The following is a 16,401-nucleotide window of genomic DNA, read 5'->3' on the forward strand; positions in this document are numbered from 1 at the left end:
CAAAATACCGCATTATGACAAAGAAAAATTAGGTTTTTAGAATGTTTGCAAATGTATTAAAAATAAGGGGGACTTTGTCAGTAAGTTAGGACCCATTTCCTCCTGAAAACGCACAAGTGGGCGGGTTTTTCATGTACCTCAGCCACACTGAGCAATGAGCATCGAAGATAACTCATGCAAACTCTTCTGCAGGCATGCAACACCTACATGCAAATTCACACACACAGAGTTCTGATACCATCAGCCTGATCAGCACAGTAACAGACCCCAAACACTGTCGTGGCTGAATCAGAATTAGTTAGGTAGCATTGATAAATAAGATGTTTTATCAATTTTCATAAGTATGCTTATGTGGGAAAAGTCACTTGGGCCCCGGAGAGGGGAGAGGTCAGGCTTGTCTTCATATGTGAATGTATCTTTTAAACCACATGAAGGGATGTTTGAGAGGGAATCAATTATCTCTTGGCTCCACAATGTCTGTGTGCTAGTCACTCCCTACTTTTCCCATTTGGTGGAAGACTATGGCAGTGTCTGGAACTATTGTATGTCCCCTCTGATGTTGCCCTTATTTTGACCTAGTATATGACCTAAGAGGCTCACTGTCATTTTTGATCTTGTCCAGGAGGAGGTGTATTTGAGATGGGAGTATCTAGAATTGACAATTGATATATGCCATTGGATGAGGTAATGGTTTGGTAGTATGTTGTACCAAGAACGAGATAAGAACTTAGTTTAGGAGACCAAACGGAACGATAATTTATAGCTAATGCTATCTGGCTATGGGATACTCCTCTTTCAAGTAAAAGGCACTTTGTGAAATTCCTATTATCTGTGGTTTGTCATGTCGACTAGGGGGTGGATCTTTGCTATAAAAGATCTCAGTTGCCATTTTGTAAACACTCTCAGATAATTCATTTATAGACACTGAACTGATCTGAGAGTCACAGGGCTATGGTGAAGCTCATATAATTAAAGATGGACTTTATAATATAACTCTGACTTGTGTGTGGTTTGCTCTCTCAATGTTTAGTAATACAGGAAATTACCACGACAACACACCCACTCCTCTTGGTCTAACTCTCAAGCTGAGTGAAAGGGGATTTTCAGAGAATGACTATAGAGTGTGACTTCCTTTTCAGCTAACATACAAAGCCGCCCTTCAACTAACACGACAAAGGCCCCCTTCTACTAGCTACCTGCCTCATCAAAATAAATATCTTCTCTAATCTCTCTTCTCTGTGTGTTTTGGTGAGTCTAGCAAGCTACTTGTCAGTCATAGAGAAAACAGACTTACAACTCCTAACAGAGATGTCTGGTGGTCCCCTCTCCTGCTTCTCCAAACAGGGAATACTCCTACTCTCTATCCTCCACTATGGTACGTTTTGTGTGGATTATTTACTTTCTCCTGCTCATGTTTTGTATCTATTAAATGTGCTTGCTTGCATGATAATGTTAGGAATACAGTTAAACAATTAACTTCTTTGTTGGTTTTTACATGGTGTGTTGAATGTACTGTAGTATGACTAGTCATCAGTGATTGTGTGTTAAAGTGATACTTGCATGATAAAGTTAGGAATACCGTTAGCTTTCTCTAACTTCTTGTTCGTTTTTTCGTGGTGTGTGATACCGTATATTGATGCTGCATGTTTTTAATGAAACACACTCACATATATTTGATGAGTGTCATTGGTGTGGTTGGGTCAGCAGCTCTTGCAGTGCTTCCAGAAAGCAAGATCTTATGATCCTGTGCTAGATGCATGTGATTCGTTTAATTAAAGGCGATACTGGATTGTATCCAATTATTGTTTATAAGTTGTCACTTACAACAACAAAAAAATAGGTAAATAATAAGACAAGGACAAGTACAGATATTTTATTTCTTACTTCATGACAGAGTTATTTCTTGTTTAACAATATATGATTGTAAACTTCCCCCTGCAGGCCAATCAAACCTTCTGCATCTTATTAATAACAATTTATAATGCAGTATATGGTTGTAGACTGCCATGTAATAATCCCCATTTCCCATGTGTACAGTGCATTGGGAAAGTATTCAGACCCCTTGACTTTTTCCAAATGTTGTTACATTACAGCCTTATTCTAAAAAACATAAATACCTAATGTACATGTGTTTTCAGACCCTTTGCTATGAGACTTGAAATTGAACTCAGGTGCATCCTGTTTCCATTGATCATCCTTGAGATATTTCTACAACTTGATTGGAGTTCACCTGTGGTAAATTCAATTGATTTGACATGCTTTGGAAAACCACACACCTGTCTATATAAGGTCCCACAGTTGACAGTGCATGTCAGAGTAAAAACCAAGCCATGAAGTTGAAGGAATTGTCTATATACCTCCGAGACAGGAGTGTGTTGAGGCACTGATCTGGGGAAGGGTACCAAAACATATCTGCAGCATTGAAGGTCCCCAAGAACACAGTGGCGTCCATCCTTCTGAAATGGAAGAAGTTTGGAACCACCAAGACTCTTCCTAGAGCTGGCCGCCCGTCCAAACTGAGCAATAGGGGAAGAAGGGCTTGGTCGGGGAGGTGACCAAGAACCCGATGGTCACTCTGACAGAGCTCCAGAGTTCCTATGTGAAGATTGGAGAATCTTCCGGAAGGACAACCATCTCTGCAGTACTCCACCAATCAGGCCTTTATGGTAGAGTAGCCAGATGGAAGCCACTCATCAGTAAAAGGCACATGAGAGCCCGGTTGGAGTTTTCCAAAAGGCAGCTAAATGACTCTCAGACCATTAGAAACAACATTCTCTGGTCTGATGAAACCTTTACATTTCAATTGCGCTATAAAGCACCTCTTCAGCGGTAAGGATTTAGTTTGGATTTTGAAAATGTGCCTCTAAAATGGCATTCTCATCACAAAGTCAGAATTACACGAGACTAATCTCTTGACAGACATTTGAAGCTAAGCTAGCCATCTTGAGAATTTGATCCTGGCTCTTGAGAATGGTCTTACACCTTTTAAAGAGAGGCAAAGATAGTATTTAATTCTCTCATTGAGTTTGTTGTTAATGTTGATTTAAAGGATGAACTTATTTAATAATCACTTAACTGTTTGGTAAACCTATAGACTTTAAACTGGTTTGTTTACAACAGATTATGTGAACTACATGGAAGTTGAATTGCGAATAGTTATAAGTGAACTGTGGGCAGCAGGTAGCCTAGTGGTTAGAGTGTTGGGCCAGCAACCGAAAGAGTGCTAGATCAAATCCCTGAGCTGACAAGGTAAAAATCAGTCGTTCTGCTCCTGAACAAGGCAATTCCTAGGCCGTCATTGTAAATAAGAATTTGTTTTTAACTAACTTGCCTAGTTAAATAAATACCCCCAAGACAATTTAACCTTTCAATAGCTGGGGGTAAGCTTTTTGTTTGTCTGTAAATTTCTCACTCATCATTATTCACGATTCATTCAGGATTATCCATAATCATTGCAGCATCTTCATTAATGTAGACGTGTTTAGAAACGTATTGTATTCTTATTTGCAATAAAAGTGACCCCAAAATAACACAATACATTATATACCATACATTTCTGTTTTGCACAAAATAATCTGAAACACAACCAAAACGAATAGCAAATGCATCCAACAGATTTGTAGAGTTACAAGCTTGTTGTAGTCATTGCATGCTATGAATATGGGACCAATTAACTTTGTACTTTTTTAATACACATACGTGAATTTGTCTGAATACTTTTGGTCTCCTGAAATAGCGGGACTATGCACAAAAAAAGTGTTGTTATTTCTAAATGGTTCACATGATGTGGATGAAAATACATTGAAATTAAAGCTTTACAGTCTGGAAGTTAACCTCATAATCATTGCTTGATTTCAAATCTGTCCTCTGCTGTCGTATTGCTCTCTTATATGTATTGCTATCCTACATCTTAAAGATAGTTCAAGTATGTGTATACTTGGTGTGTAAGTGTTAGAATGTTTCACCAGCTCCTCTGAGGTAATCCAACCATAACATTCATCTTATGATTGTTTAGTATACATCTCATGTATTCTATAATCTCATGACAGATCTCACTATTGACATTGAGTTCTTAAGGATCCGCTCTTACTTAGTATCTCTTAAGGATCTGCAATAGCATCGAATAGTCCCCGCGATATGCAACTGTTCAGGGAAGTCAGGAACCAATACACGCATTCAGTCAAGAAAGCAAAGGCCAGCTTTTTCAGGCAGAAATTTGCATCCTGTAGCTCTAACTCCCAAAAGTTCTGGGACTGTCAGGTGCGTGAATGAGGACCCAAAAGCGAATTAACAAAACAGAGTTTCTTTAATGACGAAACACACGTAGGCTCAGATGGACAGGCAGATTCCGACAGGACAGGACAAGGTTAGATGAACAGGCAGATTCCGACAGGACAGGACAAGGTTGCAGCAAACACGACGATAGTCTGGTTCAGGCATGAGTAACACAAACGAGAATCTGACAAAGACAGAAACAGGAACAGAGAGAGATATAGAGACCTAATCAGAGGGAAAAAGGGAACAGGTGGGAAAAGGGGTGAACGAGGTAGTTAGAGGAGACAAGGAACAGCTGGGGGAAAGAGGGGAAGAAAAGGTAACCTAATACGACCAGCAGAGGGAGACAGGGTGAAGAGTAAGAACAGGAACAGGACACAACATGACAATACATGACAGTACCCCCCCACTCACCGAGCGCCTCCTGGCGCACTCGAGGAGGAAACCTGGCGGCAACGGAGGAAATCATCGATCAGCGCACGGTCCAGCACGTCCCGAGAGGGAACCCAACTCCTCTCCTCAGGACCGTACCCCTCCCAATCCACTAGGTACTGATGACCACGGCCCCGAGGACGCATGTCCAAAATCTTACGGACCCTGTAGATAGGTGCGCCCTCGACAAGGATGGGGGGGGGGGGGGAGACGAGCGGGGGCGCGAAGAACGGGCTTAACACAGGAGACATGGAAGACCGGGTGGACGCGACGAAGATATCGCGGAAGAAGAAGTCGCACTGCGACAGGATTAATGATCTGAGAAATACGGAACGGACCAATGAACCGCGGGGTCAACTTGCGAGAAGCTGTCTTAAGGGGAAGGTTCTGAGTGGAGAGCCAAACTCTCTGACCGCGACAATATCTAGGACTCTTAGTTCTACGCTTATTAGCAGCTCTCACAGTCTGCGCCCTATAACGGCAAAGTGCAGACCTGACCCTCTTCCAGGTGCGCTCGCAACGTTGGACAAAAGCCTGAGCGGAGGGGACGCTGGACTCGGCGAACTGAGATGAGAACAGCGGAGGCTGGTACCCGAGGCTACTCTGAAAAGGAGATAGCCCGGTCGCAGACGAAGGAAGCGAGTTGTGGGCGTATTCTGCCCAGGGGAGCTGTTCTGACCAAGACGCAGGGTTGCGAAAAGAAAGACTGCGTAAGATGCGACCAATAGTCTGATTGGCCCGTTCTGCTTGACCGTTAGACTGGGGGTGAAAGCCGGAAGAGAGACTGACGGAAGCCCCAATCAAACGGCAAAACTCCCTCCAAAATTGAGACGTGAATTGCGGACCTCTGTCCGAAACGACGTCTGACGGAAGGCCATGAATTCTGAAAACATTCTCGATGATGATTTGTGCCGTCTCTTTAGCAGAAGGAAGCTTAGCAAGGGGAATGAAATGAGCCGCCTTAGAGAACCTATCGACAACCGTAAGAATAACAGACTTCCCCGCTGACGAAGGCAGTCCGGTGACAAAATCTAAGGCGATGTGAGACCACGGTCGAGAGGGAATGGGAAGCGGCCTGAGACGGCCGGCAGGAGGGGAGTTACCGGACTTAGTCTGCGCGCAGACCGAACAAGCAGCCACGAAACGACGCGTGTCATGCTCCCGGGTGGGCCACCAAAAACGCTGGCGAATGGAAGCAAGCGTACCCCGAACGCCAGGGTGGCCGGCTAACTTGGCAGAGTGAGCCCACTGAAGAACGGCCAGACGAGTAGGAACGGGAACGAAAAGAAGGTTCCTAGGACAAGCGCGCGGCGACGGAGTGTGAGTGAGTGCTTGCTTTACCTGCCTCTCAATTCCCCAGACAGTCAACCCGACAACATGCCCCTCAGGGAGAATCCCCTCGGGGTCAGTGGAGGCTACTGAAGAACTGAAGAGACGAGATAAAGCATCAGGCTTGGTGTTCTTAGAGCCCGGACGATAAGAAATCACGAACTCGAAACGAGCGAAAAACAGCGCCCAGCGCGCCTGACGCGCATTAAGTCGTTTGGCAGAACGGATGTACTCAAGGTTCCTATGGTCAGTCCAAACGACAAAAGGAACGGTCGCCCCCTCCAACCACTGTCGCCATTCGCCTAGGGCTAAGCGGATGGCGAGCAGTTCGCGGTTTCCCACATCATAGTTACGTTCCGACGGCGACAGGCGATGAGAAAAATACGCGCAAGGGTGGACCTTGTCGTCAGAGAGGGAGCGCTGAGAAAGAATGGCTCCCACGCCCACCTCTGACGCGTCAACCTCGACAACGAACTGTCTAGAGACGTCAGGTGTAACAAGGATAGGTGCGGATGTAAAACGATTCTTGAGGAGATCAAAAGCTCCCTGGGCGGAAACGGACCACTTAAAGCACGTCTTGACAGAAGTAAGGGCTGTGAGTGGAGCTGCCACCTGACCGAAATTACGGATGAAACGACGATAGAAGTTCGCGAAGCCGAGAAAGCGCTGCAGCTCGACGCGTGACTTAGGGACGGGCCAATCAATGACAGCTTGGACCTTAGCGGGATCCATCTTAATGCCTTCAGCGGAAATAACAGAACCGAGAAATGTGACGGAGGAGGCATGAAAAGTGCACTTCTCAGCCTTCACAAAAAGACAATTCTCTAAAAGGCGCTGGAGGACACGTTGAACGTGCTGAACATGAATCTGGAGTGACGGTGAAAAAATCAGGATATCGTCAAGGTAAACGAAAACAAAGATGTTCAGCATGTCTCTCAGGACATCATTGACTAATGCCTGAAAGACAGCTGGAGCGTTAGCGAGGCCGAAAGGAAGAACCCGGTATTCAAAGTGCCCTAACGGAGTGTTAAACGCCGTCTTCCACTCGTCCCCCTCCCTGATGCGCACGAGATGGTAAGCGTTACGAAGGTCCAACTTAGTGAAAAACCTGGCTCCCTGCAGGATCTCGAAGGCTGAAGACATAAGAGGAAGCGAATAACGATTCTTCACTGTTATGTCATTCAGCCCTCGATAATCTATGCAGGGGCGCAGGGACCCGTCCTTCTTCTTAACAAAAAAAAACCCCGCTCCGGCGGGAGAGGAGGAGGGGACTATGGTACCGGCGGCAAGAGCTACAGACAAATAATCTTCGAGAGCCTTACGTTCGGGAGCCGACAGAGAGTATAGTCTACCCCGGGGGGGAGTGGTTCCCGGAAGGAGATCAATACTACAATCATACGACCGGTGTGGAGGAAGAGAGGTGGCCCTGGACCGACTGAACACCGTGCGCAGATCGTGATATTCCTCCGGCACCCCTGTCAAATCACCAGGCTCCTCCTGTGAAGAGGAGACAGAGGAAACAGGAGGGATAGCAGACATTAAACATTTCACATGACAAGAGACGTTCCAGGAGAGGATAGAATTACTAGACCAATTAATAGAAGGATTATGACAAACTAGCCAGGGATGGCCCAAAACAACAGGTGTAAAAGGTGAACGAAAAATTAAAAAAGAAATGGTTTCGCTATGATTACTAGAGACAGTGAGGGTTAAAGGTAGCGTCTCACGCTGAATCCTGGGGAGAGGACTACCATCCAAGGCGAACAAGGCCGTGGACTCCCTTAACTGTCTGAGAGGAATGTCATGTTCCCGAGCCCAGGTCTCGTCCATAAAACAGCCCTCCGCCCCAGAGTCTATCAAGGCACTGCAGGAAGCTGACGAACCGGTCCAGCGTAGATGGACCGACAAGGTAGTGCAGGATCTTGAAGGAGAGACAGGAGTAGTAGCGCTCACCAGTAGCCCTCCGCTTACTGATGAGCTCTGGCTTTTACTGGACATGAAGTGACAAAATGACCAGCGGAACCGCAATAGAGACAGAGGCGGTTGGTGATTCTCCGTTCCCTCTCTTTAGTCGAGATGCGGATACCTCCCAGCTGCATAGGCTCAGCACCCGAGCCGGCAGAGGAAGATGGTAGTGATGCGGAGAGGGGGGCAACGGAGAACGCGAGCTCCTTTCCACGAGCTCGGTGACGAAGATCAACCCGTCGCTCAATGCGAATAGCGAGTTCAATCAAGGAATCCACGCTGGAAGGAACCTCCCGGGAGAGAATCTCATCCTTTACCTCTGCGCGGAGACCCTCCAGAAAACGAGCGAGCAAAGCCGGCTCGTTCCAGCCACTGGAGGCAGCAAGAGTGCGAAACTCAATAGAGTAGTCTGTTATGGATCGATTACCTTGACATAGGGAAGACAGGACCCTGGAAGCCTCCTCCCCAAAAACAGATCGATCAAAAACCCGTATCATCTCCTCCTTAAAGTCCTGATACTGGTTAGTACACTCAGCCCTTGCCTCCCAGATTGCCGTGCCCCACTCACGAGCCCGTCCAGTAAGGAGAGATATGACGTAGGCGATACGAGCAGTGCTCCTGGAGTAAGTGTTGGGCTGGAGAGAAAACACAATATCACACTGGGTGAGGAACGAGCGGCATTCAGTGGGCTCCCCAGAGTAACACGGCAGGTTATTGATTCTGGGCTCCGGAGATTCGAAAGCCCTGAAAGTGGCCGGTGGATCGAGGCGGAGATGGCGAACCTGTTCTGTGAGGTTGGAGACTTGGGTGGCCAGGGTCTCAACGGCATGTCGAGCAGCAGACAATTCCTGCTCGTGTCTGCCTAGCATCGCTCCCTGGATCTCGACGGCTGAGTGGAGAGGATCCGAAGTCGCTGGGTCCATTCTTGGTCAGATTCTTCTGTCAGGTGCGTGAATGAGGACCCAAAAGCGAATTAACAAAACAGAGTTTCTTTAATGACGAAACACACGTAGGCTCAGATGGACAGGCAGATTCCGACAGGACAGGACAAGGTTAGATGAACAGGCAGATTCCGACAGGACAGGACAAGGTTGCAGCAAACACGACGATAGTCTGGTTCAGGCATGAGTAACACAAACGAGAATCTGACAAAGACAGAAACAGGAACAGAGAGAGATATAGAGACCTAATCAGAGGGAAAAAGGGAACAGGTGGGAAAAGGGGTGAACGAGGTAGTTAGAGGAGACAAGGAACAGCTGGGGGAAAGAGGGGAAGAAAAGGTAACCTAATACGACCAGCAGAGGGAGACAGGGTGAAGAGTAAGAACAGGAACAGGACACAACATGACAATACATGACAGGGACACTGTAAAGTCCATGGACCCAAACTGTTACAGACCTATATCCATCCTGCCCTGCCTATCTAAGGTCTTCGAAAGCCAAGTCAACAAACAGGTCACTGACCATCTCGAATCCCACCGTACCTTCTCCGCTGTGCAATCTGGTTTCCGAGCCGGTCACGGGTGCACCTCAGCCACTCTCAAGGTACTAAAAGATATCATAACCGCCATCGATAAAAGACAGTACTGTGCAGCCGTCTTCATCGACCTGGCCAAGGCTTTCAACTCTGTCAATCACCATATTCTTATCGGCAGACTCAGTAGCCTCGGTTTTTCTAATGACTGCCTTGCCTGGTTCACCAACTACTTTGCAGACAGAGTTCAGTGTGTCAAATCGGAGGGCATGTTGTCAGGTCCTCTGGCAGTCTCTATGGGGGTGCCACAGGGTTCAATTCTCGGCCGACTCTTTTCTCTGTATATATCAATGATGTTGGTCTTGCTGCGGGCGATTCCCTGATCCACCTCTGCGCAGATGACAACATTCTGTATACTTCCGGCCCTTCCTTGGACACTGTGCTATCTAACCTCCAAACGAGCTTCAATGCCATACAACACTCCTTCTGTGGCCTCCAACTGCTCTTAAACGCTAGTAAAACCAAATGCATGCTTTTCAACCGTTCGCTGCCTGCACCCGCACGCCCGACTAGCATCACCACCCTGGATGGTTCCGACCTAGAATATGTGGACATCTATAAGTACCTAGGTGTCTGGCTAGACTGTAAACTCTCCTTCCAGACTCATATCAAACATCTCCAATCTAAAATCAAATTTAGAGAAGGCTTTCTATTCCGCAACAAAGCCTCCTTCACTCACGCCGCCAAACTTACCCTAGTAAAACTGACTATCCTACCATTCCTCGACTTCGGCGATGTCATCTACAAAATAGCTTCCAACACTCTACTCAGCAAACTGGATGCAGTTTATCACAGTGCCATTTGTTTTGTTACGAAGGTCATCTACAAGTCCATGCTAGGTAAAGCTCCGCCTTATCTAAGTTTACTGGTCACGATGGCAACACCCACCCCTGGCACGCGCTCCAGCAGGTGTATCTCACCGATCATCCCTAAAGCTAACACCTCATTTGGCCGCCTTTCGTTCCAGTTCTCTGCTGCCTGTGACTGGAACGAATTGCAAAAATCGCTGAAGTTGGAGACTTATCTCCCTCACCAACTTCAAACACCTGCTATCTGAGCAGCTAACCAATCGCTGCAGCTGTACATAGTCTATCGGTAAATAGCCCACCCAATTTACCTACCTCATCGCCATACTGTTTATATTTATTTACTTTTCTGCTCTTTTGCACACCAGTATCTCTACCTGTACATGACCATCTGATCATGTATCACTCCAGTGTTAATCTGCAAAATTTTAATTATTCGCCTACCTCCTCATGCCTTTTGCACACAATGTATATAGACTCCCCTTTTTTTCTACTGTGTTATTGACTTGTTAATTGTTTACTCCATGTGTAACTCTGTGTTGTCTGTTCACACTGCTATGCTTTATCTTGGCCAGGTCGCAGTTGTAAATGAGAACTTGTTCTCAACTAGCCTACCTGGTTAAATAAAGTCAAAATAAAAATAAAATAATAAGGATCTGCCCCTTTTTTTAAATTTTAGCCTAAAATGGCCTTTCTGCCTTTTGTACCTACCTTTTAAGCATTGCAAAGATGATGGCACAAAAGAAATACAAAGAAATACTGTTTTCTCTTTGTATTATCTTCTACCAGATCTAATGTGTTATATTCTCCTACATTATTTTCACATTTCCCACAAACTTCTAAGTGTTTCCTTTCAAATGGTATCAAGAATATTCATATCCTTGCTTCAGGTCCTGAGCTACAGGCAGTTAGATTTGGGATTGTCATTTTAGACTAAAATTGAAAAAAAGGGACGGATCCTTATGAGACATTAAGTAAGAGTAGCCGGATTCAGTAACAGTAAGAAAAAGAAAAGAAAAGACAATCATATTAAAAGTAATGTGAGAATTGCGTTGTGGAAAGCTTTTATACTGATCAAAAATAGAACTACAAAATGTAAAGTGTTGGTCCTGAAATAAAAGATCCCAGAAATGTTCCATGCGAACAAAACGCTAATTTCTCTCAAATTATATACAAATTTGTTTACATCCCTGTTAGTGAGCATTTCTCCTTTGCCAATATAATCCATCCACCTGACAGGTGTGGCATATCAAGAAGCTGATTAAACCGCATGATCATTACACAGGTGCACCTTGTGCTGGGGGTAATAAAAGGTGACTTTAAAATGTGCAGTTTTGTCTCACATTTTGTCTCCACCAAAGCTGTTGCCAGATACTTTAATGTTCATTTCTCTACCATAAGCCACCTCAAATATAATTTTAGAGAATTTGGCTGCACGTCCAAACGGCCTCACAACCGCAGCCCAAGTCCTCCACATCCGGTGCTGAGGACTATTTCTGTCTGTAATAAAATGTATTTCAATCGACTGATTTCCTTAAATTAACTGTAACTCAGTAAAAACATGTATTTCTAGATTAACACTTATTAAGATTATCCCGATCTGAATAAACAGGTGCAAACTCAGAGCCCAGTGAACCTCTTCCTCTCTCTTTAGGGACCTGGGCTGATGTATATCCAAAGGACCAGTATGGCTTGAAGGGAGGTTCGGTGTGTCTGGCTGTTGCAAAACCACCTGAGGAACTTAAAGGATTTAGCTGGAAGGTCAATAGTACTGTAATAGTTGATGATAAAGAGATCTCTCCTAAATACAAGGAGAAGGTAGATTATAACCCAGTGAACCACACTCTGTGCATTAAGAATCTGACAGACACAGACAGTGGAATTTACATTGCAAATGCAAAGAAAAATGATTGGACAGATTCAACGTCTTCATACAAACTTAAGGTGTTGGGTGAGTTTTGTGATTTGATGTGTTTTGGTAGCCTGCTATGTGTTTCTGCTTTGTTTCAAAAAGCTAATCTCCTTTAAAGTGTCTTCACCAGTCATACATGTAAAATGTATCTTTCTGAACTGTGTTGGTTGTTGTAGAAGCTGTTCCCATTCCAGCCATGCAGGTGACATACTACAACTCAAGTACAGGACTTTGTAACATCACAGTGAATTGTTCAGGCTGGATGTTTTCTGTCTGTGATGGAGGTCAGTGCCCACTGTACCAGGATTCTCTGTCAGTCTCTGAGGTCAACATCACTGTTTCCAGTGGTAATGGATTCATCCAGTGTATCGTCAACAATCATGTCAGTGCAGAGACCAAATCACAACGAATGAAGGACACATGTAGGTTTAATGAACTCCCTTCCACTTCCTGTGCATTCACCTATCATTATAAAAAAATCAACAAAGTTTTAACACCATTCCAGATATATTTTTCTCCAGACAAAATGTGGATCATGCTGTTTTTGTGTGTATATGTGTGTTTGTGTATGTCATGTAAATGTTTATGTGTTTATGTATGTGTGTGTGACATCTCAGGTATTGGTGAGAAGAAGGGGATCGCTGCAGCATCACTAGTTGGCATCATTGTGGGCATTGCTACCGGTGGATTATTCTTAGTTGGTGTAGGGTGCATCATATCAACCAGAAGATGGCGATCCCCTAAAGAGAAACTGCCACTGAAGGTACCCTCTCTATGATGAATCTACAGTGCCTTGCGAAAGTATTCGGCCCCCTTGAACTTTGCGACCTTTTGCCAAAACATAAAGCAAAATCTACAATGGAATGGTTCAAAAATAAACATATCCAGGTGTTAGAATGGCCAAGTCAAAGTCCAGACCTGAATCCAATCGAGAATCTGTGGAAAGAACTGAAAACTGCTGTTCACAAATGCTCTCCATCCAACCTCACTGAGCTCGAGCTGTTTTGCAAGGAGGAATGGGAAAAAATGTCAGTCTCTCGATGTGCAAAACTGATAGAGACATACCCCAAGCGACTTACAGCTGTAATCGCAGCAAAAGCTGGCGCTACAAAGTATTAACTTAAGGGGGCTGAATAATTTTGCACGCCCAATTTTTCAGTTTTTGATTTGTTAAAAAAGTTTGAAATATCCAATAAATGTCGTTCCACTTCATGATTGTGTCCCACTTGTTGTTGATTCTTCACAAAAAAATACAGTTTTATATCTTTATGTTTGAAGCCTGAAATGTGGCAAAAGGTCGCAAAGTTCAAGGAGGCCGAATACTTTCGCAAGGCACTGTATGTTTAAACAACCGTAGAGGCTATTGATGCACCGGTGCATAAATTTAAGTAACATAATAATAAAATCCACATATAAATCTGTCAGGTTATTAAGCTAGAGAATCAGTTTTTTTTTGCATGGGCTGCATCTCAATCAACAGCAGATGTGGAATGGCGCCATAGGCGGATGTGGTAGATTGAGATGCAGCCCATGCTACAGCAGTGTTTGTCAAACCAAAAGACATTCCTAAAATTGGTTGTCTCAGGAAAACGTTTGTAGTGTCTGAACGGTTTAGGCTACAAACTAGTGTGACCCCACTGAGGAAAGGGGAGATTTTGTTGTTCTCCAGTTTGCTCTACGACCTGTTTGAAGGTAGCCAGTATCAATCAATCAAATGTATTTATAAATCCCTTTTTACATCAGCTGATGTCACAAAGTGCTGTACAGAAACCCAGCCTAAAACTCCAAACAGCAAGCAATGCAGGTATAGAAGCACGGTGGCTATGAAAAACTCCCTAGAAAGGCCAAAACCTAGGAAGAAACCTAAAGAGGAACCAGGCTTTGAGGGGCGGCCAGTCCTCTTCTGGCTGTGCCGGATGGAGATTATAACAGAACATGGCCAAGATGTTCAAATGTTCAAAGATGACCAGCAGGGTCAAATAATAATTATCGGTACTGGTTTAAAAAAATTATGAAAGTATGGAGGTATTCTTGTGCCTCCAACAAAAATGTGTTAAATATGTGTCAAGGCCAAATTCAATGTTTTATCAAAACATTTATAAAATCAAATAGCTAAATGACCCATGGTATGACCATCTTAAAGCAATTCCCCAACCTCCCAACGTCTTAGACTCTTGAGAAATGTATTCAACATTTGCATGTTATGATTACTTATCTCCTAACAGGTCGTTGTTCCAGAAGTTGACAACCCAGTGAGCACTATACCAGGAAGACCAGAACCCCAGAACACCCCTGGATCTGAGGTGACATCTATCTACGTTACTGCAGGCAGACCAGGAGCAGTACCAGCATCAGCAGAAGGAGAAGAGGGGCATCCAGGGGACAAGGAGTACACTTCACCAGAAGAGAGGATAGAACCACAGTCCCCCCCACAGGCAGAGACATTCTACAGCACCCTACAGATACAAGCTGCAGTACAGCGCCACCCAGTGGGCAAAGGAAATAATCTAAAGAAACCAGACACGGTGTACTGCACAATAGGATATTACCCCTCCATCCTTCTCAGAGACCCACTGATGTTACTTTGATAAAGATTTAACCCATAGACTCAGGTACCGAATGCAAACACAGGGGAAATTATGAAGGAGAGAGAGAGTTCTGACAAAAACATTTGTTTGTTTATATCTAAATTCATCCAAATTCAAAGTGGCAATCTGCGATTGCTACATACTTTTACATGAATTGTATATAACTATTGATTCCTGCAGAATACAACATATGCTTGTTTATCTCCATTGTTTGTAAAAATTGTAATTAAATTGGTGGCAGGGTACCCGTGTTATTATTATTTGAACTGCAGTTTTCCCCAGTTCTGCATACTGTCTTATTTCTGTAAATGAAAACTAAAACATGCAGATGAATACAGTATCACCGTACATGCTTTAAAATAACTTTTATACACAAAACAGCTGAATTGAAAATGGGAAACCCATCCAATCAATCAAATTGACCAATCAATAAATAAATACATAAACCAATCATTCAATGAATAAATTAATCAAGCAACAACCAACATAGTATGTAATAATGTTTCTTTTTTTTTATACATAATGTCTAATTATTTTATAGGATGAGAAATCATATTTACAAATATAACTATAAAAGGTATCTGTCACATCTAGCTGGTTATGTGGAGGAACTACAGATATGTCAGTCAATTCTGACTAAAAGCGTTTGTCCTGTGGACAAAATCTCACATATCGGAGTGGATGCAGTTCTGGATTTTCTGAAAACCCAGATTTGACGCAGCGCTCCACTGCCGCTTCCCCTCCTTGATTGGAGATGATCGCCTTTGGCTCGTGTAGCCATAGAGAGATAGAGAACTTTAGTGCCCAAAATATAATTTTAGCATGGTCAGCGCCGTTGAGGGCTTTCACGATTTTGAAGAAGTCAACTGGGTGGGACTTCTATGGGTTAAGGAAGGATCACATAATTCCATCCAGGTCATCAGGAGTGATCAGAAAATGAATTATACTTGTGAGCAAACATTCCATAACTGCAGGTGGCAGTAAAAAGCCAACCATGGTTTATACCTCTTCAAATAACACATTCATTTTGTTTACCAACTCATAAAAGTAGTAGAAGAAGAACTTTACTACTTCAAAATGGAGATGCTCTCTCAGACGCCATAATGGGATAGATACAATGTTGCTTTCTCTGACTATGTCTATGGGTGTAGCCTACAAACTAAATGTTGTACAAAACGGACATGGTTGACAGGTCTTGCAGACAGGCAGTCAAAGTAGTCGTGTTATTTTCCAGCAACTCTGGCTGCGATATGGCAGCAACTACAAAGATTAGCCTACATCATCACACAAAACGCAGATTCTATTTGCTCCAATGCAATGTGTGGAGACTGCATCCTACCGGTGCAACTACAATTGCCTTTAAAACAGACAGAGAAGGTTGTAACCTGTTCGTTTAAATGAGGCAGAGACTTAGGCTTAGGCTACATCTCCATGTTTCAGAGGATGGAGAGTAAAGAGAGAAACGTGAAGGGAGGTTGAGTGTGAACAGCAGCTACGTAGAAATAATGTGTGTGTGTGAAAACAGAACGTGATCCAGATCCGTAGCTTTAAGAAGAGGTTT

General features: G+C 44.0%; 1 protein-coding gene across 4 annotated transcripts; it reads left to right on the plus strand.

The window, feature by feature from the left end:
* The first annotated feature begins 1,125 nt into the window (after nt 1-1,125).
* On the plus strand, nt 1,126-15,085 carry LOC110531580 (uncharacterized). Of its 4 annotated transcripts, none has more exons than XM_021614847.3 (5): nt 1,126-1,375; nt 11,995-12,291; nt 12,429-12,674; nt 12,870-13,015; nt 14,478-15,085. In XM_021614847.3, exons 1-5 carry the CDS (start codon nt 1,309-1,311, stop codon nt 14,838-14,840), a joined length of 1,119 nt encoding a protein of 372 aa, XP_021470522.3. In that variant the 5' UTR covers nt 1,126-1,308; the 3' UTR covers nt 14,841-15,085. The 4 variants fall into 4 exon arrangements, with proteins under 4 accessions (XP_021470522.3, XP_021470523.3, XP_036843288.2 ...); XM_021614848.3 differs by having other exon boundaries at nt 1,132-1,375; nt 14,581-15,085; XM_036987393.2 differs by lacking the exon at nt 11,995-12,291 and having other exon boundaries at nt 1,143-1,375.
* Nucleotides 15,086-16,401: the final 1,316 nt, after the last annotated feature.

The sequence above is a fragment of the Oncorhynchus mykiss genome, chromosome 9 (genome assembly GCF_057628025.1).
Source record: "Oncorhynchus mykiss isolate SJ-2025 chromosome 9, ASM5762802v1, whole genome shotgun sequence".
NCBI classification, from domain to species: Eukaryota; Metazoa; Chordata; class Actinopteri; order Salmoniformes; family Salmonidae; genus Oncorhynchus; species Oncorhynchus mykiss.